Raw genomic sequence first — 24,770 nt, 5'->3', positions numbered from 1 at the left:
CTAATCAGCTACAGCTGTGGCCCTATACCAGAGCCACAGCAAAGCCAGATCAGAGCCGCATCTGCGACCTACACGACAACGCCAGATCCTTAACCCACTGAGCAAGGCCAGGGATCGAACCCATAATCTCATGGTTCCTAGTTAGATTCGTGACTTAACCTAAGATCTTACTGTTGAAATGACTCATCCTGGCTTACATAAGTGTTTAGAAGAATGATAGTAAGCTCTTAGGGTTTAGCTAAGTGTGTGGCAATGTTAAACCTTTTTTATTTCTGTGCTTATTGTAGTGAATAAAGGAGAGATGAAAATTATCAATAATTGCTAATAAAAAGTAATAGATTTAGTATTCTCTTTTGTCAACAGTGCAGTGCTTCTCTATTTAACCTTGGTAATTATGAAATGTAATAGACAATACAAATAAGAGTAGAACTTAATGCAATTTTATGAAGTCACATCTGTAAAGAGCACTCAAACTAAGAAATAGAATAGTGGTACCCCAGGAACTGTTACTGTGCACCCTCTTGATTAAAACTCCATCCTCAGTAGTTGTAACCACTATCCAAACTTCCATGTTAATGATTTATTTACTTTTTATTAACTTTGTCCTACTGTTCCCCTTTAACAACTTCTTAATAACCTTTAATCTACTTAAGCATGCCTACTTTTCCTCTTTGTGAACTTTATGTTAATGGAAGCGTATTGCATTTTGATTTCTTCATTTATTTTTTTGACCACATGCACAGCATGTGGAAGTTCCCAGGCCAGGGATTGAAACTGAACCACAGCATTGACCTGAGCTGCTGCAATGACAACAGATCCTTAACCTGCTGCACTACAAGGGAACTCTCTTGCATTTTAGTTTTTAACTCTGAAGAAACATGGTATAGTGAAAGAACAATGTGCAGAGTTAGAGAAACTTGTACTTTCCATATTGGAGTTCACTTTAATGAAGTGTATAGTATTGCATGCTCTAGGGGTTTGAACATAAGTATAATGACATACATCCATCATTATAATGTCATACATTGTGCCCCGGTGGGTTAAGAACCTGACCTAGTCTTCATTAGAACTCGGGTTTGATCCCTGTCCTCTCTCAGAGGGTTAAAGACCTGGTACCACAAGCTGCAGTGTAGATCACAGATGCAGCTCAGACCGGCATGCCTCTGGTGGCATAGACCTGCAGCTGCACTTCCGCTGGCCTGGGAACTTGCTGGTGAGGCCATTTAAAAAATAGAACAACTGAAAAAAATCATGTCATACAAAGTATTTTCACTGCTCTAAAAAACTTCCATAAAGAGAAACCCTTATCAACTTCAAGCTTTCACTTAAAGCTGTGTATCTCCTGAGAGCAAGTATATTTTACTCTGGACCTCATTGGAAAACAGAGTGACTTTGTATTAAAACTTTTATGAAGGGGTAATAGGTATAATGTTAAACTGTTTATGTATTAACTGAGCATGGTATGGTAATAAGACTATACTCTGAGTAAACAATGAACATACATTAATACTTAGTAGAAGGAGAACTTTATTTTATCCTACTATACGCTTGCTAGGTAGGAACATTGCAGAGATTTGTTGCGTAATCTAACTGCAAAGTAGGTTACTTGGTAAAAGAAGCTGAGGCTGTTTCAGGCTAAGTAATTTGTTCAAGGTTACATCTATTAAGTGATTATCAAGAACTTAAACTGAAGAGCTTGTGTGTTTTCCACATAATATACAAAGTGCTTGGAAGTATATCCAGCTATATAGTAACTCCTCAAATATTTGCTCTTGGTACTGTTTTATTTTTTAATGATTCCTCCTTGCCTCCTATACTTGACAGGTTTTTTTTGGGCGGGGGTTGGGTTTTTTATTTTTTATTGTTTTTTTTAAGCAATTACTTGGATATGGAAGACTTGTGTAAATATGGCTACAGGCATATCTTTATTTTATTCTTTATGATGTTTATTTTTTCCATTAGAGTTGATTTACAGTGTTCTGTCAATTTCTACTGTACAGCAAAGGGACCCAGTTATATATATATTTTTTTTCCTCTTGATTATCCTCCACTATGTTCCATCTCAAGTGACTAGATATAGTTCCCTGTGCTGTACAGCAGGATCTCATTGCTTATCCACTCCAAATGCAATAGTTGGAATCTACTAAGCCCAAACTCCCAGTCCATCCTGCTCCCTCCCCTCAGCGATCACAAGCCTGTTCTCCAAGTCCATGATTTTCTTTTCTGTGGAAAGGTTCATTGGTGCTATATATTAGATTCTAGATATAAGTATTATCCTGTGTTATTTGTCATTCTCTTTCTGACCTAATAGAGTAAGTCACTTAGTAAGAGTCTCCAGTTCCATCCATGTTGCTGCAAATGGCATTATTTTGTTCATTTTTATGGCCAAATAGTATTCCATTGTGTATATATACCACATCTTCTTAACCCATTCATCTGTCGATGGACATTTAGACTATTTGCATGTCTTGGCTGTTGTGAATAGTGCTGCAGTGAACATAAGGGTGCATGTGTCTTTTTCAAAGAAAGTTTTGTCCAGATACATGCCCAGGACTGAGATTGCTGGGTCATATGGTAGTTCTACATTTAGTTTTCTGAGGTACCCCCAACTGTTTACCATAGTGGTTGTACCAGTTTACATTCCCACCAAGAGTGTAGGAGGGTACCCTTTTCTCTACACCGTGTCCAGCAATTGTTATTTGTATACTTATTAATGATGACCATTCTGACAAGTGTGATGTGGTACCTCATAGTAGTGTTGATTTGCTTTTCTCTAATAATTAGTGATGGTGAGCATTTTTTTCACATGCTTGTAGGCCATTGGCTACAGGAATATCTTGGAGATAGTACAAGTTTTGTTCCAGACTACCACAAAAAAGCAAATATTGCAGTAAAGCTAGTCACACGAATTTTTTGGTTTTCTAGTCTATGAAAAAATTACGTATACACTATACTGTAGTCTATTAAGTATACAATAGCATAATGCCTAGTAAATTTATCTACCATAATTTTGAAATACTTTATTACTAAAAAAAAAGCTAACCATCATCTGAGCCTGCAGGATGTTAAGATCTTTTTGCTGGTGGAGGGGCTTGCTTCCATGTTGATGTCTACTGGCTGATCAGAGTGGTGGGTCGTGGTGGTGGTTGTGGTGGCGGCAATTTCTTAAGATAATGAAGTTTGCCACACTGATTGACTCTTTCACAAGTGAGTTCTCTGTAGCATGCAAAGGCTATTAGATAGCATTTTACTCAGAGTAGAACTTTTTTTTTGTCTTTCTGCCTTTTTTAGGGCCGCACTAGTCAGATTTGTTTCTGCTGAGCCACCATGGGAACTCCTCAGGGTTTTTTGTTTGTTTTGTTTTGTTTTTGCCATTTCTTGGGCTGCTCCCGTGGCAATATGGAGGTTCCCAAACTAGGGGTCTAATTGGAGCTGTAGCCACCAGCCAACGCAGAGCCAAAGCAATGCGGGATCCGAGCCGCGTCTGCAATCTACACCACAGCTCACTTTGGCAATGCCGGATCCTTAACCCATTGAGCAAGGCCAGGGATCGAACCTGCAACCTCATGGTTCCTAGTCAGATTCGCTAACCACTGGGCCACAATAGGAACTCCCACAGTAGAACTTGTTTGGAAATTGGAAGTCAGTCCTCTCAAACCTTGCTTCTGCTTTATTATCTAAGTTTATATGGTATTGTAAATCCTATGTGATTGCAACAGTCTTCCCCAGAAGAGTAGATTACATCTCAAGAAACTTCTTTCTTGGAGTTCACTAGTGGCTCAGTGGTTAAGCGTCTATCTAGCGCTGTCAGTCCCTGGCCTAGGAATTTCTGTATGCTGCAGGCACAGCCAAAAAAAAGAAACTTTTTGTTCATCGGTAGAAAGCAACTCCTAGCTTGGAGTTTTAGCATGAGATTGTAGCAATTCAGTATCTACTTCTTATTTTAGTTCTCTTGTTCCTTGTATCACATCTTCAGTTACTTCCTCCACTGAAATCCTGAACCCCTCCAAGTCACCCATGAGGGTTGGAATCAACTCCTAAATCTTATTAATGTTGATACTTTGACCTTCTCATGAATCACAAATGTTCTTAAGGAATGCAGACTGATCAGTCCTTTCCAGAAAGCTTTCATTTAACTTTGCTGAGTTCCATCAGGCAAATCAGAGTGATAGCAATAGCCTTAAAAAGTGTATAGTAATACATAGTAGCAAGAAGATAATCTTCAAAGTCAAGATGTCTTTAAGTGTTAGCTTTAAATTTTATTAACTGGTCAGAACTTTTGTTTCCTTATCTTAGAAATTCCTTACCTTGTAAAATAGGAGTTAATAAGGTTGTTACAGTTAAACAAGCCTAAGGAGCCTTGCGTAATACCTAGCAAATGGGTATTCAAACTTAGAGTATACACCTACCCCCCACCCTAAGTAACAGCGCCTGTCAGAATTCTCCTGGGTACCTTAAGTGGTCTCTTGTACCCTCAGGAAGAACTTGCTTTATTCATTAATGATCATGTATTAGTAATGTTTTTTGCCTTTTTTTTCTTTTTTTTTGTCTTTTGTCCTTTTAGGGCCGCACCCGAGCCATATGGAGGTCCCCAGGCCTAGGGGTCTAATCGGAGCTGTAGCTGCTGGCCTATGCCAGAGCCACAGCAACGTGGGATCCGAGCCACATCTGCGACCTACACCACAGCTCATGGCAACGCCAGATCCTCAACCCACTGAGCAATGCCAGGGATTGAACCCGCAACTTCATGGTTCCCCAGTTGGATTCATTAACCACTGAGCCGCAACGGGAACTCCTGTTTTTTCTCTTTTTAAGGGCTCAACAAAAAAGTTGAAGGGATATCTCTTGGTTATTGCTCCTGAAAGGGCCTTAACTTGTAGACTAATTCCCTCAGCTTTTTTAGGACAGGATTTTTTTTTTTTTTTTTTTTAAACAAGCTTCCTTTATGGTAGTTTTCTTTGCTCTTGAACACATTTACTAGGGAATTACTAACTGTTGGAACTTGAGCCCATTTCGTATAGTGGTTGCACTAGGTTCTTGGCTTCGTACATGTGCATAAATCCCTCATCTTTGAGTTTTATTTCCTATTTAGTACTGTACCGTTCGTTTTCCAGTTGGACTGACTATAAGTTATCTTCAGGATTCTGAAGAAATTAATGGGACCAATTAGTATTATGGTCAGAGTATATTTAAAGTCCTAGCTTCTAAGGATTCCATAGTGGCTCCATGGTCAATGAACCCGACTAGCATCCATGAGGATGCAGGTTCAGTCCCTGGCCTCACTCAGTGGGTTAAAGATTTGGCATTGTCATGAGCTGTGGTGTAGGTCGCAGACATGGCTCAAATCCCTCATTGCTGTGGCTCTGGCATAGGCTGGCCACTACAGCTCCGATTAGACCCCTAGCTTGGGAATCTCCATATGCCTCGGGTATGGCCCTAAAGAGGGAAAAAAGGACAAAAAATAAAATATAAAAAAAAAGACAAAATAAGAAAACAACAATTAAGTCCTAGCTTTTTGTTATTGAATGACTTGTCACAATGACTATTGGGGTCACAAGAATTATATTTTAGAAGTCTGATCTAGATATGTGTAAGGAAAATAAATATTTCATTGATGGATATTTGGAACACAGTTAATTTTTCTGTTAGTAAATAACAATTTGACAGTGTTATCCACAAAGAATAGTTTTGATCTAATCTTTGATAATATTTTAAACATCAGTATCTGCAGATACTAAATATGATAACCCTCAAAATAAGCTCAGTTATGTTAAGGTTTTTGAAGTAGATGAAATTGTGTCTCATTAACTCATTTTAAACTTTTTTAGGTAAATGAATTGGTGGATGCCAGAGATGTTGCCCTTGGTGCTTGGTTTGAAGCACGTATACATAGTGTTACTAGAGCTTCTGATGGACATTCACGTGGCAAAACTCCACTGAAGAATGGCAATTCTTGTAAAAGGACTAATGGAAGTGTAAATCGTAATTCCAAAGAGAACACAAATAAATTGGACAATGTACCCTCTACATCTAATTCAGATTCTGTTGCTGCTGCTGAAGACGTTATTTATCGTATCGAGTATGATGAGTAAGTGCTTGTGCTATTGAGGACTTCATTCTTGTTTTTATTTATAGAAGCAAAATCTTCCATTTCAAGATAGTTTCCAAATAAGTCTTTCTGAAGGATCATTTAGGGGTCATATTCAGTTTGTTACCATTTGTTTTTGTTTCTGTTTAGTGGTTGTAAAATAAGGGCTCCCGAGCACTGAATGTCTGGCTCCTAAGTGGCTTGTTGGTTTTCGTATATAACACCTGGCTTAATTTAATGAGTTTTTTTCTTTGTCTCATTTTCTTCTATTAAATTAGGATGTATTTTAGTAATGTAGAAAATACATGTGTAATAGCCTTTAAAAAGAGGTTAAAATATTTTCTAAAGAGATTACAGAGAATTCACATAAAATTTAATACATTTAAAGGATAGAAATCATTGTCTGGAGTATATTCACAGGATTGTGCATTAACAAAAACTAATCTTAAAACATTTTTATTTTCTACCCAAAAACCATATACCCAGTAGTCACTTTCCAGTCCCCAGTCTCAAAAAAATGTCTTTAAATGTTCATGTGAAAATGGTATTAAGAACTTGATTTTGAGGGCCTAGATTCTAACACCAAATTATCATTTTCAGAATCCTAGTGTAAAAGTTATTTTGGGGACAGATTTAATATTTATTCAGCACTAAATGAACTTTATGTCATCACTCAAGTGACACCTTAATATGTATGGAAAATAAGCTACCAAATCCTTAATGAAGTGTGAGTTGAAGATGCTAAAATAGTAAGGATTTTTGTAATCAAAAATGGTGCAAAAGACTTGGGTATCAATTCCAATTTTCAGGATACCTGGAAAGGGGTCAAACATAGATCACTTTCATCTTTACTTTGTTGATACTTCCTGTAGTTGAGGCTAACATGACAACAATGGCTTATTTCAAATGTGCCATCATTCTGGTGGTTTTTTGTTTGTTTTTTGTTTTTACCATAGTAGATGATAATAGAACCAACAACTAGAATGAGTATTAAGATAGGAGGTTAGCCGAGACAGGCAATATTGGTAAGTTAGGCTGAGATAAAAGGGATTACAGTGGTGTGTTGATGGTAATCATTGTCTAGGCCTATGAGTGCCATGGTGAAGAGGCAAGATACTGAACTAGTAGAGAACTTGAGCTATCTGTGTATTTGCTGTCAATAAGAGTTCTCGATTTGTTTTGAGTTTTTATTTTCTGGCAAAAAAAAAAAATCTCTATTCCTTGGGGCCCATTTCTAGCCAGTAAATGAGTTACTTGGGAAGAAAAAAAATGCTGTATATAATGGCACGGTATAGATAAAGGGTAAGAAGTAAACACTTAGTGAACTAAAGCATATTAAATTTTTATAGTTACAGGCTCATAGTTGTTTTTTTTGTTTTTTTTTTTTTCTTTTTTGCCATTTATTGGGCCGCTCTTTGTCGCATATGGAGTTCCCAGGCTAGGGGTCTAATCGGGGCTGTAGCCGCCAGCCTATACCAGAGCCACAGCAACACAGGATCTGAGCCGCGTCTGTGACCTACACCACAGCTCACGGCAATGCCGTATCCTTAACCCACTGAGCAAGGCCAGGGATCGAACCCGCAACCTCATGGTTCCTAGTCGGATTTGTTAACCACTGTGCCACAACGGGAACTCCTCATAGTTGGTTTTGAAGTAAGACTTGCCTAGGGATAGGCCTGAGTTTGGCATAATTGTTAGAGCACAAATCACAGCACCTTAGTGTTTATTTGGCTGTTGTTTAGTGAAGAAAAAAATTTGTTTTTGATTACAACAAATGTTAGTAAAAGGGAGTCTAAACCCCACATGCATGAAAAGATTAAAATTATCCAAAATCTTTTTTTTTTTTTTCCTTTTTGCCTTTTAGGGCCGCACTCATGGCACATGCAGGTTCTTAGGCTTGGGGTCAAATTGGAGCTATGGCTGCTGGCCTATGCCACAGCCACAGCAATGCAGGATCCGACCCACGTCTGTGACCTATACCACAGGTCACAGCAACACCAGATCCTTAACCCACTGAGCCTGGGATCGAACCCTCAACCTCTTGGTTCCTAGTCGGACTCGCTTCCACTGTGCCACGACGGGAACACCCCGAAAAAGAGAAAAGAACCATACAAAATAAGAAATAGATGATTGCTGGATGAGGGTCTTAAATAAGAAAAGGCTGGTGTACCTAGAAAGAATCATGACCCATATGGATGTGATAATAAATTCTGTTCAGTTTCATTCGTCATGGTTACTAGGGAAGTAAGTTAAAAACTAGTCAAATTCAAGTTAATTTCAATAAGTTACGGAGGCTGCCTTGAAGAGAGATAATGAAGTGTATAGCTTGAATTCGGATTTCTATTAAATAGTAAGTTCCAAGTTAACCCATAGAATGTAGCTATTAAATAGTCTCACTATAGGATATCTTAATTAGAAGTAAGATACCTAGAACAAGACTGGTGGTGGTACCCTACTGGGCTGGTTATTCTCTATGTGGAATATTGTTTTCCATCTTCATGCTTTAAGAGTAATACCAACAGGATCTGGTGCATCTTCAGAGTAGAACTCAAAAGGTGAAACAAGAATAGGTGAGTTATTTAGCTTTAAAACACTGGGATCATGATAGCTGGAATATTTTAAAAGCTCTGTTAGCAATAAACTTGATACCGTTCAAATCTCTGTAAAGATAAAGAATGGTCTGCCCTGAGAAGTAACCAGTAAACAAGCATTGGCCATTTTCAGCGTTAGGAGGAATTAACACAGATGTTACATTGTGAAGAGAAATAATAAAGTTAGAAGTCATCTAATCCAGTCACTCTAGTTTTTACTGCCAAAACAGTATTTGTCAGATAACTTTTTTTATACTTGTAATTTACTGAATAGGCTTTAAATACGTATAGTATGCCATCCCATTACATTTATGATTCTGATTGCATTTATGATTCTGATTTAGTACTATCATTTCCCTCAATGAATTAACTTCATCTTTCTCATAGAATAAGTTGAAAGAAACCTGATTAATTATCTCCAAACTAAGTGCAGCAGTGCATTTGGAACAAGCTGTCATTTAGCCAAGGCATGTACATGGGACCAATGAACCTGTCTCGGAGTTCTGAGATATGTAGTGCTTGTCTGTTTAAAATAGCACTGTTTAAGTTATTTTTATAGTGACGTACAGGTTCTAATACATTATCAGATGAGTTCAGTCTTGGAAATGAACTTCATTAAGACTATTGCAGATTCAGAACAAGATAAATAGGTATATTCTTTCATCTTCAATCCCCACTCCAGTCAGATCCAAGTAGCAGTTGCGACCTAAGCCACAGCTGCGGCAACACCAGATCCTTAACCACTCTCTGTGCCAGGCCAGAGATAGAACCTGTGTCCTAGTGCTCCCAAGACAGCAGAAACTCCAAAAACTTTATTGTCTTTTTTAGGGCCACAGCCAGGGCAAATGGAGGTTCTCAGGCTAGGAAGTGAATCAGACCTTACCCCCAGAACTTCTGGTATGAAGGATATCCGGGACCTCTAGGCATTGTTGTTTAAAAAGTTCCTTTGTAGGAGTTCCCGTTGTAGTGCAACTGAATTGGCAGGGTCTTGGAAGTCCTGGTGCAGTGGGTTAAGGATTCGGTGTTGCCACAGCTGTGGCTTAGGTTGCAACTGTGACTTGGATATGATCCCTTTCCCAGAAACTCCATATGCTGCAGGGAGACCAAAAAAGAAAAGCAAACAGAAAAAGCTCCTTTGTAATTCTGATGTAGCTCTGGATGAGAATTACTGCCTTAGACCATTGGTTCTCAAAGTATAGTCCTTGGCCAGGAACATCAGCATTACTTGTTAAAATACAAGTTTGTGGAGTTCCAATACAAGTTGGTGGAGTTCCCGTCATGGCTCAGTGGTTAACGAATCCAACTAGGAACCGTGAGGTTGTGGGTTCAAAATCCCTGGCTTTGCTCAGTGGGTTAAGGATCTGGTGCTGCCGTGAGCTGTGGTGTAGGTCACAGATGCAGTTCAGATGCCACATGGCTGTGGCTGTGGCATAGACTGGCAGCTACAGCTCCAATTGGACCCCTAACCTGGGAACCTCCATGTGCCACAGGTGCAGCCCTAGAAAAGGCAAAAAGAAAGGAAAAAAAAAAGTTTGTGCACTTCGTCCAGATATAATGATTAGATCTCTGGAGATGGCCCAGCAGTCTATCCAGCTGGGTGCCTTTTGTCTACCCTCATCAACTGTTAGCACAACCTGGTTCTAAAGAGTAATAATGTGGGAAAGGGGTTGATATAATAGTTAAAATATAGTAAATATATTTTAAATATTTTTTAATTAAAGGCTGGATATGATGTATCATACTTGAGGAAACAGTTCATCTTTTAGGTGTCTTAAGGCTTTTTTTTTCCATTTTGTTTCCATATAGATAAAATTATTAGAATTCAGTCTTTTAAAAGAAATTGTCATTGAAGCTAAATGATCTGTATCATTTAAATAAGGAACAATTTTCCTCATTAAAATGATCAGTCTTTATCTATACTAACTTGGCATAGGCAGCAATGTCCATAATGTGTGTGTGTATGTGTGGAATTTCTTTTATAATGTACTGGTAAATTCTGGATTGGGGGAAAATACTTTGTAATTGAATATTTGTCCTGAGATCTAGTTTTGGCTTTCTTGTTCAATTAGGATTTTAAATATATCGGTCAGTCAGTCTAAGATAAGCTTTCTGATTGTGGCTTAGGATTCAACTAGATCTCAAAATCTTCCCTAATACAGTCTTTTTTTTTCCCTAAATATTCAACATGTACCCTTAGTCTTACAGGTCAGTTAAAAAGGTGAATTTGGGAATACTGTTATTGTTAGTGACTTGCTTTAATTGTTTTATTAAATCTAGTTGTCTAATTTAGAAACCTTGATTTACAAATTAAGATTTTTATAAAAAATATAAACTAGAAAACAAAGTTTGAACAAGGAAGTATATATAAAGTGGGAAATGCTTATGGAAGTTATTATCTCCATCATATCTTAGTGTATAATTGTGGCTAGGCAAAGTTAAAATCTTTAAACATGACTAAATACTGAGTTTTCATAGCGACACGCAAATAATGTATGATCTTTCATGCTCTTTAGTATTCACACTTAGCATAGAAATGTGAGTTTAGCTCAGAAACAAAGTCTTCTTGTTGTGACTTTGTAAAAAAAAAAAAAAAAAATTATTCCAGAGTACCCTTTTAAAAGCATAGTTCAGTAATTGTCTTATTAAAATGAGACTGTGTGCCAGGCACTATACAAGTACTTTACCTGGATTATTTCAAGTAATCCTCATTAAATAGTCAATAGGAAGATACTCTTCTGGTGTAAAGTGTGAATAACTGATAGAGAGGTTAAGTAACTTACCCAGTATTGGTAGACCTGGATTCTGAAAAGCACATACTTAAAACCACTCTACAATACTACCTTTCATTTGAGAGAAGCATGTTCATAAAATATTTTAATACATGAATAAATATTTTATAAGGCAGTTTGCCCACATAATCTAAAAAATTTGTCAGTTTCTCTAGTTAGGCTTTCACTGAACAGAAAACTTAAACCAATAATGATAAACAACTGTGCACCATTTTCTGTAAGGAAAATCTATATATAGCTCGTTAGTATTTGAAGGATTTTTAAACCAAATAGGTTAAAATTGTTGCTTTTGACACAGTGTCAAGGCTCTACCATAGGATCGAGATGAAATGGAAATGTCATAGCATCACTTTGGACTTGGAGGGTAACTTAGGCTAGACTATAATTAAAAGCTCATCTGGCAAATGTCTTAGGATAATGTTGTCATTGCTCCCAGCATTTTTTTTTTTTTTTTAAGACTTTGTGAGCTATTCTAAGCCTGTGGTGCATGCTTTAGAGTAGCCTTAATTATGGCTACTGCAAATAGAAGTCAGTGAGCCAATTCTGAATAAAATCAAGCTGTATTCTTAGATAACCAGTTTTTTTACTTTATGCAGAAAGAACTTTTTTCTTCAATGAATTGATATATGATCTGTTTGTAAAGGAGTCCCAAAAATGTTTTGAGCAATGTCAAAATGTAATGATTTCTGGGTTTTGCTAGGAGAAAGGGAGTGAGTTTTTGGGGGATTTTATTTTTGGTTCAGTTTGGTTTTACTCAAGTGAAAGCGTTCTCTTGCTCTGGAGTAGGGAGCTATAAATAAAGGGCTTCATTTCAGAACGCTGGTGCAGTGTCTCATTGTTTTTTGGTTGTTAACTGACTGACTTGCTGAAAACTTAGGATATATCCTCTTTCTATGACTTGAGGTGTTCTGAATAGGTAATAATCAAAAGGCAGAGGAAGTTAGGCCTTTGACATTGTTCTTCTCTGGTGTTAAAAGACTAGAGATCAGTTGATTTCACCTTTTCAAATTTACCATCCTTACTTTACATTAGTGTTTTCCCTTGGTCATTGACACTGCAGATTCATCCAGGTAACATGTTTATAATGTAAATCCCTGTCAGACACCAAAGCTCACTCCCACTCCGTGCATTGAGTAAGCCTGGATTCCAGCCCAGGAATTTGCTTTTTAAACAGGCACCTAGGGGCCCATTAAGTATTACAAAGGATTGGTTTGGTATATAGTTACAGGCATTAGTATCAGAATGTGTTTTCAACTCTTTGCTTTTTTTTTTTTTTTTTTTTTTTTTTTTTTTTTTGCAAACTTTTGCTTTGTTTTTTTTTTAACTCTTTCATTCTTTAATTTTGTCATCTGAAAATACCTACCTGACCATGTTCTTTTTTCCTCCTAATTACCCTGAAAAGTATCCAGTAATAATAGAGTAAAAGTCTCTGCTTTTCTTTCACTTATTTACTAATAAAGCCAGGTTATTTTGGTAAGTACTCTTAATTTACCTTTGGCACAGGGTTTTCTTTAACCCTAATTACATTGTTTCCACTATTAAAACGGTTATATGCCATTGTTAACATGTTCTACAAATGAGATTTTTTTTTTCCCCATGTAATATGTAAAGTCCTTTTGTAAGCAGTTTTAAGTAAGTTTTCCTTAATTGTCTTTGAGTAACCTTTATATTTAAGGTGTGATTCTTATCTATTAGAATAAGAAATGCTTTTTTTTGTTTTGCATGTGCTATGACATTAAAGATTTGCTAAACTAGAACATGCCTCCGGATGAATGTTGTCCTTATTTAAGCATTTTAACCCTAGGGAGCCATGTTTTGAAGGAAGGTTTCAGTGATGGTACTTGGCTTAATACAGTTTGAGTCTTTGAAAATCCTTGGCTCACAAGTCACCTAAGGAAAAGCAGTTTTTCTACTTTATAATAAACTTAAAAATTGCACTTAATTTCCCTGAAATTGAATTCCTCAGGTTTTACTCAATGATTTGTCAATTAAAAACAAAATTGGTTTGTGCTATGGCATCACATAGTTCAGGATAATCAAAAACATGTACTCCGGAGGATAATTTTAAAAGACATTTGAAGGGTATTTGGAACAATGAAAATGTTACTTGGAAAACAAGCTTAGGGATACTTAAAGCTTACCTGAGAGTACAGACTGTATAACACCAAAAGGGTTTCTAAACTCCAAAAGATGCAAAGTAGCAAACAAGAATAATTTATCTCTTATAGATGCTAGGATAATAACTTCAGGTTCTGGGAACAGGTGGCCATGTAGTATAAGAAGAAAAGGACCCTCATCTCACCCTTACATAGGTGTATGTTGGCTCATGGCACAGTGTAGCTAAAGTTAGCCCTGATACATTCCTGTCTCTCTTCATCAGGTATCTTGATCCCTGTATGGGAAGTTTTTCAAGCTTACAGCACTTCCCAATATGTTCAATACATTTCATACAGTCTCCTACACTTTTCTTCACTGCAAATGCTGGAAGAAATCAGCTTCCTGGACAAATGTGTAGTGGTTATCTTCAGCCTTACATTAGACCTCAGAGGAGGCAGGGGATGCTATTTTGGAGACTGCCTATACTTAAAAAGATTTTTTTTCTTGGGGACTGGTTACAGATTGGTAGAATTATCAATTGAGCAAGTTTCTTAAGAAAACCAAAATTGTAATCTTTGAAAAGCTTTTTTCTTACTATCTATGTATGGAATTCTTTGTGCTTAACTATCCTAGATCAAGACTTCTCGAGGAAAAAGGAATCATGGCAGGATCAAAAGTTTTTCTGAAATACAATGGCCGTATTTTATATATTTTAAGAGCTTTAGTTACATAAAAGCAGCTTTTACTTTACAATGGATTGAATGTTTCCAAACATTTGTAGACCATTTTATAGTGTAGAGTAAGTACAGTGTTAGGCACACCTAGATTTCAGAATAACTAAAGTTCTCAATATAAGGTAGAGAAAATACTTAGGTATTCGGGAAGAACAGCAGGATACAAAGGATAAGGAAGTAGGAAATAATGGGTTACCTGAGGGTAGAATAGTATAGCTGGGGTGAAGGAGATAAATAGTGAATAATAAATGAAACTAAAGATAAATTAAGATATATGTTTGTCTCCACTCCTGCTTAAGTCCTTGCTAGAAGACAGTAAAAGAATGAATGCCTAATGCCCAAGGACAAAAAAAAATGTGGTAGAAGTAAGACAAGGAAGAGAAAGCAACAAAATTTTGGAAGATAAGAAGTTAGTGGGTAAATACCTTAATTTAGTAGGCCAGAAAAAGCTGAAAGCTAAGGATGTGAGAAGCCAACAACAAGCAATAAATTGGCATTGAATAACCTTTGGACAGCTCAGGCCTTGAATTTACGAGGTACTTTCGAGATAGGCATATGGAATAAAATTGTGAAGAAGAGGATTGGTTTATTTCTATGAAAGAATATTTTAATCACTTTAACCCGACTCTAGGTTTAAACCAAGAGAGAAGAAAACATGGTATCCAGGAATTAAGATTCAACACAGGAAGTAACGAAATGAGATCCTAACATAACAGCTGTGGAACAGGTCTAAACTGAAATAGCAAGCTGTCCAGATTAGAAAACTACAGAGGTCTCTAAAAGATATTTTGAAACAAAAGTGATTGGTAAAGTACCTAAAAATGTTCCAACAGAGACTTTTAAAACTGACAGAATGGAGAGAATAAATGATAGGTATGTAGACAATTAAGTTTTGACCAAAAAGAGAAGTTAAGCATTCACTGGAAAACTAAGCTGTAGAAGAAAGGACATGTAATTAAAACATACTTCATTATTTAGCTGTAAATGCTTAGTGAGCATGTAAAAAAAAAAAAAAATGTGATTTTTTACAAACCGACTACTTTGGTATAATGTGTTTAGGAGCAAGAAAGTTTATCAGTCTTGAAAGAATGAGTCTAGAGCCAGATGATGAGAGTTTGAGTTATGTCTCTGCTTCTTAACTCCTGTCCAAATAATGTAATTAACTTACGTGCCTCATCTGTAAAATGGGGATAGAAAAGTACCTATATGTAGAGTAGTAAATATGTTGACACTTAAAGCAGTGCCTCCTTGTATTAGCAATTAAAAAAAGGAGGATGGAGGCAAATGGACATAAGATGGGTAGAATTAACAGCATACTGTAAAAAGCAATGTATATACATGTTACTTTAAAATATGGAGGTAAACAAAAGAAATGGTTAGTTAAATTGTTGCATCTGGGGAATAGGAGGAATCACGAGTGTGGTGTGCTGGGGCAGGAAGCTGCTTGTCCTCTGTAGAGTATTAACGTGCTGAGTTTTGGATACTTGTGGGAAATCTTCAAAAGGTGGGAAGAGCTAAGAACCTTATGTTGGGATTTTATCTTGAACCACAAAGCATTTTATTTTTATTGTACAAATCTTTAAAGTTATGGGAGAATTATAACGACCTGTTTACCTAGCTTCAATTATGATGAATTCCAGGCCAGCATCCCAAGCACCACCGGATTACTTTGAAGGAAGTCCCAAACCTTATGTCTTTTCAACCAGAAATAGCCATAGTAGCTATGGTGGTCACACTGAGATCTCTAATGAAGATCTGCTAACTTGCAAGGAATGAATGCAGTTAAGTTTAACTTTTAGCCACAGGGCTATTGAGATCTGTGTCAGTGTTTGAGCCAACAGCACCCACATTCCTGGCATCTTCCAGCTGGTAACCTTAATTGTCAGGAGTTGTAGGGCGTGGCAATTCTGCCCAATATGGGACCCATGGTTAAACTTGGAGTTCCCATTGGATTAACACAGACTTGATCAGAGTTGTAGCACACTCTGCTTTTTCTGCTTAGTTTTCCTCTTCCCCTCTCCTTTCAAAGTGACAGATCAGCATCATGGGTATAAGGACTTTTGCTACCTAGTCCTACTTTTTCTCCCTATCTTTCTTAGGTTCGTCTTCATCTTGACATCTTAGAGCATTCAACTGACAAAATAGCTTAAAGGATTCTTTTGAACCTGTGTAAAAGAGAGCTAACATGTCAGACCTGAGATATACTATTCTTCGAAAGGTTTGTGTCTGGGAATCTGGAATTTTGGTATGTGTTAGGCATTGAGTGTTTATGTGACCAATCCATAATAAAAGTCTTGAGCATTCTTTACATCCCTGGTTCCCACGTGTTGTCATAATTTGGAATAATTAAGCACATACTGTGTTGACTCAACTGGGAGAGGACTCCTGGAGCTTGCACCTGGTTTCCTGTGGACTTAACCCCATGTGCCTTTTTCCTTTGCTGGTTTGGTTTTGTATCCTTGCACTATAGTAAATCATAGCCATGGGAACAGCTATTTGATTTTTTGTGAGAATGAGTCCTATGAGTTCCCTTAGCAAATCACTGAACCTGGTGGTAGTCTTGGGGATACTACCATATTTAAAAGCCCAGAGTTCCTGTCGTGGCTCAGTGGTTAACGAATCCTACTAGGAACCATGAGGTTTCAGGTTTGATCCCTGGCCTTGCTCAGTGGGTTAAGGATCTGGCGTTGCCATGAGCTGTGGTGTAGGTCGCAGACGTGGCTTGGATCCCTCGTTGCTGTGGCTCTGGTGTAAGCCGGTGGCTACAACTCCAATTAGACCCCAGCCTGGGAACCTCCATATGCCACTGGAGCAGCCGTAGAAAAGGCAAAAAAAAAAAAAAAAAGCCCACATGAAGTTTATAGTGACTACTTCAAATAACCAGTTGATGTTCAGACTTAATTATCTTGATTTATTATTTTTTTTTAATTTTTATTTTTTGCCAAACTTGTAGCATGTAGAAGTTCCACAGCCAGGGATTGAATCTGCGCCATAGCAGCAACCTGAGCCACTGCAGTGACAACACTGGATCCTTAACCCCCTGTGCCACAAGAGGACTCACAGACATAATTATCTTTTAAAAACATACTTGGTGTACAGACAAGGATCAAAATGGAGATCCACCCATTACATGTAGTTGATAGGTTAAATCTCAACCTACAGATTTTCCTTAATTTTCTCTTGCTATTTGTTGGGACTAGAAAAGCGACACTCATTTTTTCCCACGGTCTGTACATCTCTCTATTGGTATTTAGCATGTTCCTCTGTTAATGTTTGTTTCCTGAAAGTTTAGGCATCCTTTTGGTATTCAGGGGGAATTTGTTCCAGTACCCCTACACCTAGAGAATGCACAGCTGCTGAGGTCTCATATAAAATGGCATATTTACATGTAATATATGCACATCACCTTTGACTAGCGCATCACCTTGTATATTTTGAACAATGTTTAGATTATATAGCATTTACATTGTAATAGGTGTAATAAGTAAAAGTTGAGGTTGTAGAGCCTTGCAAATTGAAGTTTGGCTTTTTGGAACTCTGTGGAATTTTCTTCTGAATATTTCAATTGGTGTTTGATGATGCATGCAGAACTCATGAGTATGGAGGGCTGACTTGACTTAGAGGCTTAACTGGCTTTAAATTTAATTATTTGACAAGACTAGTTGAGAGACCGGTGTTAATTTACCTATTGTGTGATATTGGGAGGCATGTACTACTTGATTTTCCTTTCATGGTTGTGCTAAGATTTGGTTGTCAGCCTGATCCATCCATTGTGAAACTCGCCATCAGTATTTAATGGTTTTAGCTACCATTAATGTTTATCTAGAACCACTGTTTCATTAAATATAGTAAAAATGGTGATACCTCATTCTCTTTCCTTCATTTTTTTAGCTGTAGTTCTTTTGTAAAGAACTTTCCTTAACAACTAGTTGTTTTATATACAAAAGGTAAGATAAACGATTGATTCTTGAACTTTTTCAGTGTTCAGAATGAGTAAATTCCCTAGCATCCTGCAAAGGTTGGCCAGTGAAATTTGTAATAAGTATCATTATGAGCAACTAATGGATTTTAATACTTGTTTTAATCTAACTCTGATCTTTTTTGGTGCCCAGATTGTCTCATCTCTGACCTGTGGAGGCTCCTTCAAGTTGACATAATGGGGGTTTCTTTGTATTCAGGTACAACAGAATATCCCAAGCTCTTCTGTTTCCTGCCCAGGTGTGGATTCAGCCATTTCCTCAAGGAACCCTAGTTCTTTTTTGTTAGTGTATGGTTGGCTATTCACTGAGACGTGTTTTTAATCATGTTTATAGGTCTTCATATTGGACACAGCTAGAAAATGTTTGTATTGAAATTTCCAATTAATTGAGAGTTAAAGAATTATCATTTAATCTCTCTAATCTTTTTTTTCTCCTATCTTGTAAGTCACAGTTCTTAATGCCACCTTTTATTTGGTTTATTCTTTTCTTATGGTAGTTTCAAACTAAGAGTGCTAATATCAAAAACAATATGATTGGTGAAAAGTTGGTATTTTTTTACTCAGTCTTTAGTAAATAAGTATAACCCTATTGGGGATGCACAGTTAATTTAGTGTATTTTCAAGTCACATGTAATAGTTTTCTTAATAGCTAAGGTGGTTTTGTTTGTTTTTTTTTTTTTTTTTACTTTAGCTTTTGGTTTTTGGAATTTCTCATATTTTGTATATTTTGTTTTGTAATGATGTGAAACATTGCATGGTTCTATAGGTAAATTTCCAAAACAAGTACATTAAAGAAAAGTGGCTGTCTTGGCCATCTTGGTTCCTCTGCCCTAGTTCTTAGCTTTATTTTTTTTTTTTGGTGGACGGGGCCACGCCTATAACATGAAGAAATTCCTAGGCTAGGGATTGTACCCATGGCATGGCATCTACCTGAGCAATTCTAGTGACAATGTTGGGTTCTTAACCCACTGACCACAAGGGAACTGCCTCTTCCTTTCTGTAGTAATTATATTACTTTGGTTTATCCTTCTGTGTATGATGGCATATATACTCACACATATTTACACACATAAGTACATATACAGGTATGTTGCATTTCCACACAAACTCATTAAGGAGTATCACACTAAAAACACTGTTTTCATCTTGGTTTTTTGGTTTTTTTGGCGTCAGTGTATATGTAGCACTCTATAGCAGATACGACACTTGTTTTTATAGGAGCATAATATATCTTATATGATTATAAGATATATTAAGTAGTTGCCTATTGAGGCCATTTGATGGTTTTTAGTCCTGATGCTATAGCTAGTGCAGCTATTAATAGCCTTGTGCATGTGTCTTTTTATGGAGGTTTTTGTTATTTATGTTTGGGATGAATTCCCAGAAGTGGAATTCTTGGATCAAAAGGTAAATATATTTGTTGTACATTAGAAACTAAAACATTCTAAATTAACTATATTTAACCTTTTTTTCTTTAATTTTTTATCTTTTTAGGGCTGCACCCTCAGCACATGGAGGTTCCCAGGCTAGGGGTCCAATTGGATCTATAGCTGCCGGCCTACACCACAGCCAGAGCAGTGCCAGATCCAAGCCACATCTGCGACCTACACCTCAGCTCACGGCAACACCGAATCCTTAACCCACTGAGCAAGGCCAGGGATTGAACCCACAACCTCATGGTTCCTAGTTGGATTCTGCTGCGCCACAATGGGAACTCCACTAAACTTTTAACTTTGTAAAAAGTGTTTTAAAGGTAAATTTAGAGGCAGATTTGCTGGGTATTGTCGAATTCCCTTCTACACAGGGAGAGTACCACTTGTATTCCCATCAATGAGTGATAATGTCTGTGTTTTCCCACAGCCTATGATTAGATCTTCAGACTTCACAAAATATTTTAAGTAGATCTGTGTTTTAGTATCTTTGGCAAAAGAATGATGGATCTAAGGTGTAATCCTAAAGACAGATGTATTGGCCTTTACAGTAGTCTCAGAAATGCACATCTTCACTAAATGGGTAAAGTTATATTAAATTTAACAGTATAGCGTAAAGAGGACTTAATAATTGGATGGAGGAATTAGGGATAACTCCAATTTCTGGGAGTATAACAATTTTAGAGTATATAGAACAGATTACGGGATGGGGGAATTACTTGAATTTGAGGTGCTCCTGACACATACATGTTGGAGATGTGGTTAGATACATACATAAATCTGAAGAGAGAAATTAGGGTTGGAACAGAGCTTTTGAGTCATCACTTTATGTGATGTTAAGATATATATAGATTATAGGAGTTCCCGTCGTGGCGCAGTGGTTAACGAATCCGACTAGGAACCATGAGGTTGCGGGTTCAGTCCCTGCCCTTGCTCAGTGGCTTAACAATCCGGCGTTGCCGTGAACTGTGGTGTAGGTGGCAGACGCAGCTCGGATCCCGCGTTGCTGTGGCTCTGACGTAGGCCAGTGGCTGCAGCTCCGATTCGACCCCTAGCCTGGGAACCTCCATGTGCCGCAGGAGAGGCCCAAAGAAATAGCAAAAAGACAAAAAGATATATATAGATTATAAGGTGCTCAGGAGAAGATTAATAGCGATATTTGATCCCTGGCATGTTAGTGATTTTGGTAAGAGTAGTTTTATGGGTCCCTTGCACATAGTATCTTTTTATGTATCAACTGACTTAACGTCTCTTGGGTGTAGCATTAGAGTATACTTTTTCATAATTTGACCTTGACACACTTACTCTACACATCAAGTAAATATTCATATGCTCTACTATATAATTCTGTTTTGAAATAATACAAATTTAGTTTTAGGGTAAACGTAGCTTAAATTTCTTCTGTATGGAATGATTTACTTCTCTCCAATAAGTGAGATTTTATGTAAAATTTTAAAACTTAGTTCAAAATATTTCCATTCTTTGTATATAATTCTGGCAAACTTAGGCAAATGGAGAATTTTTTTTGCCAGTGAACAGTCTTTTTTACTGGATTAGACATACAGAGATACATGTTAATGCAATGTAGACGTAAATCACATTGTAGCTGAGAAAAACTTCACTGAAAGAAGTTTTGTATTCTATATGGCCTTAAGAATATTGAGTCAGGAAACAAATTCACAACTTTAGAATTGGAAAAGCTCTAAAATACCTAGTTAAAAATGTTCTCATTTTAATTCTCAAAACAACCACATGAGGTAGTTACCAGTAGGTAAGTTTTACACATGAGTTAGATGAACTAAACAAGTGTGTAAAATTAAAATACAGAAGTTTAGTAACTTTCCCAGGGATACACAGTAGCAGAAAGCTAAAATGGAATTTAAACCCAGACAGGCTGAAACGAGAACATATTTTGAGTGAAGACACCAAGAAGATAAAGGATTCAAAATCTTTTTTCAGTTGAAGAAAATTCACTTAAAGGGTATTACACTCAAGATAAAGGGTGACAACATTTAGACTGCAGAGGATCAGGTCTTTGATAGACTGTATAGATTTCTTCATGGAATTTTTTCAGCGAATGAATTCTAAAGCTTATCTTCAATTTGGTATCAAGTATATTCTCTTTCTTTGTCAGAGCTACATGAAGACTGAATAGCTTTTCTTAGGGTTAAAGCTTCCCTCTCCTGACTGTCTGAGCAGAGGTTGCATGGTTACTGGGGAGGCTGGTGGTAAAAGGAAATTACAGCCCTGAGAGGGTAAATGGACCGTGTCTGTTCTGAGGCCCCTTGCTAATCCTGAAATTCTCCCCCACCCCAGTTACTTCAAATTTGAAGAAACTTGATTAACTTGAGTGATTAAAGATCCCACTCAGGATTAATAGCCAGTTATTATAAATGAGTTACATATACTGTGGGAGTCTTAGGCCTGCATACTACTTACTTGACTGGGAAGAACCGAGGCTAGGTGCTAGAAATGCTTCCAACTTCAGATCCACTTACAGTTTGAGTAGGCTAGTCAGTTGTTATAATGCTGTCACATAAGGGTATGGTAATTAACTGTTCTTGTGTTTCTACAGCATGACAGCTTACCAAACTTGAATATGATTTAGAATTACTGAGGTTTGTGAAAATAAATTGCTGGGTCTCACTCCCAGAATTTCTGAGTCAGATCAGGAGTGGAGCCTAAGAGTTGGCATTTGTAGCATGTTCCCAGATGGAACCACTGGTTTGAGAACCACTGCTTGATAGAGAACTACTGCTTTGACAGTTGAGACTATCCCAGTAGGTGGAGTTTTCTAAGAGCAGGAACCAGGTCTTACTCATCTCCTTGCCCCTCTACTGGCTAGCAATAGGTAAAGATGACAGATCTTAATTCTATAGAAACCATTGTAGACTGTTACATTGCTGTCTTTGGCCTGTTGATAACCAGATGGTAGGCCAAATAATTGAACGAACGAAGGTTTAAAACTAAAGCTTTAGGTTCAGGTCAGGTGTAGGTTTGTTAAGCTTAGCTTTAGAAATTCAAAAAAATAAAAATTCCGATAGAATACTTGTATGTGGTTCTACCTTCTGATGCACATAAAATTCCAGGCTTTATGGGTTTTTTTGTTTGTTTGTTTTCCTATTGGTTTTGCCATTACTAGTGAGCTAGTTACATGTATGAACTAGAATTTTTAATTTTTCCTTCCTGGAAAAATAGAGATCATTGAAAATATACTAAGTTTGTTCTTACTATGTATAAAGCAAATGGCAGAACTTGATGAACTGGTTTCAAGTTCAAGAAAAGGTCAGCATCTAGTCTTATTAATTTTTAAACTTGGGTTAAGAAAATGTGGAACAAGAAGAACGTGGGTTTTTTTTGTTTTTTTCTTTGGCTGCACCTGCAGCATGGGGAAGTTCCTGGGCCAGGGATCGAACCCATGCCACAGCAGTGAGAACACTGGATCCTTAACCTAATGTGCCACAAGGAAACTCTCTCAGAACTTGGCTTTTTTACTTACCCCTATTCTCACTCTCCCCCCCAAGCTAGCAGGGAATTTCTTGCTAAGATTTTTAGCAAGAATTGTTTATTCTGACAGTTAAAAATCAGGAATAAATATCATTTATTTTAAGTATCATTAAGAATAATATGATTACATTTTTATGTATGTTACATGTAATTGTAGTTTTCTTTGGTGATAAGCATAAGCAGTAGCCTGTGATTTTTTTTTTTTTTTTAATCTCTTTAGATATCCAGAAAGTGGCACTGTAGAAATAAATGTCAAGGATCTTCGGCCACGAGCTAGAACCACTTTGAAATGGAATCAACTAAATGTCGGTGATGTGGTAATGGTTAATTACAATGTAGAAAGTCCTAGTAATAGAGGATTTTGGTTTGATGCAGAAATTACCACATTGAAGACCATCTCAAGGACCAAAAAAGAACTTCGGGTGACTGTCTTCTTGGGGTAAGATTCTTTTCACCGATGACATTTAATCACCAAATCAATCAAGGAATGGAATTTTGGAGGGTAGAGCACACTTTATTTAGTAAAAAAGCATGGAATATATGAAATATGGAAATTTCCATACTAAAGGAGAGCTTTTAAATAAATTCTTGAGAATTTCATATTAAGATGGCCCTTTAATCTCCATTGCTACTTTAAGGCAGGCAGTGTTACTGGAAAGCACCTTGGGAAATAATTGAATCTTACTGGAAAAATCCCTGCCTATTGCCCAGGATTCTTATAGATTAAATCAAATAATATACAAAAGCATTTCAGTAGCTAAGGTTGCTGAGTATCTATGTTAATACTGTGATAGCAGTGAATGTCTACCTAACCAGCTATGCTGGACTTGTAAGACTAGTAAAAAATTTACCTTCACAGTAATTTTCTTTAACTTAAGAACTTAACAAAGAGAAATAAAAATGAAAAATGTCACCCAAGAAACCAAATTACTCAGATATTTCCTTCAAGTGGTACAGTACTGTGCATTGTTTTCACCATCTTTCAGTGAAACTATTCTTCTGAATAAAGTTTATTGGATAGTCACTAATTTACTTTCTTATAAAACCTGTTAAAGTAATTTCAGTTCTTTTATAATAACCTGGTATATGCATTTTGTGCATTTCTTGCGAATGAATTTTTAGAAGTACATTTGCATTGAGCGTTGGGGATACCAGAGTGACCTTGGACAGTTTTTTTACTGAAGGGAAGCAGTTAAATTAATATTCTTGAAAGTTCTGGTTAACTGATATATGCATTATATATTACATATGTAATGGATATCTATATCATGCATTTGTAAGAACGTGGAGGTGACAAATCTAAATCAAATGTCTGATTAGGATAATACAAAGCAGGGGTTGTAAACTATGGCCTACTGGCTACCTGTTTTTATGAAAATAGTTTAATCAAAACACAGCCATTTATATACTGACTATGGCTGTTTTTTTGTGCTCAACAGTATTGTTGGGTAGTTGTAATTGAGGCTTACAGAATTATAAACTCTGTACTTTGTACCCTTCATGGAAAAACTGTTGACTTCTAAGGTAAAGAATGTTGTGAGCTTAGTTTAGGAAA

General features: G+C 36.9%; 1 protein-coding gene across 3 annotated transcripts in view; it reads left to right on the top strand.

Moving 5' to 3' along the window:
- Positions 1-24,770, top strand: part of UHRF2 (ubiquitin like with PHD and ring finger domains 2) — a 77,419-nt gene that overhangs the window by 12,421 nt on the left and 40,228 nt on the right. For 2 of the 3 annotated variants that reach the window (XM_021063938.1, XM_021063944.1), the window contains exons 3-4: positions 5,829-6,088; positions 23,436-23,654. In XM_021063938.1, the coding sequence (XP_020919597.1) occupies positions 5,829-6,088; positions 23,436-23,654 (479 nt within the window). The remainder of the gene's footprint in view (positions 1-5,828; positions 6,089-23,435; positions 23,655-24,770) is intronic. The other variant, XM_021063942.1, reaches the window with a different exon arrangement.

Source organism: Sus scrofa, chromosome 1, assembly GCF_000003025.6.
Source record: "Sus scrofa isolate TJ Tabasco breed Duroc chromosome 1, Sscrofa11.1, whole genome shotgun sequence".
Taxonomy (NCBI): Eukaryota; Metazoa; Chordata; class Mammalia; order Artiodactyla; family Suidae; genus Sus; species Sus scrofa.
Note: the sequence above shows the minus strand (reverse complement) of the source record. Positions and strands in the feature narration are given on the sequence as shown.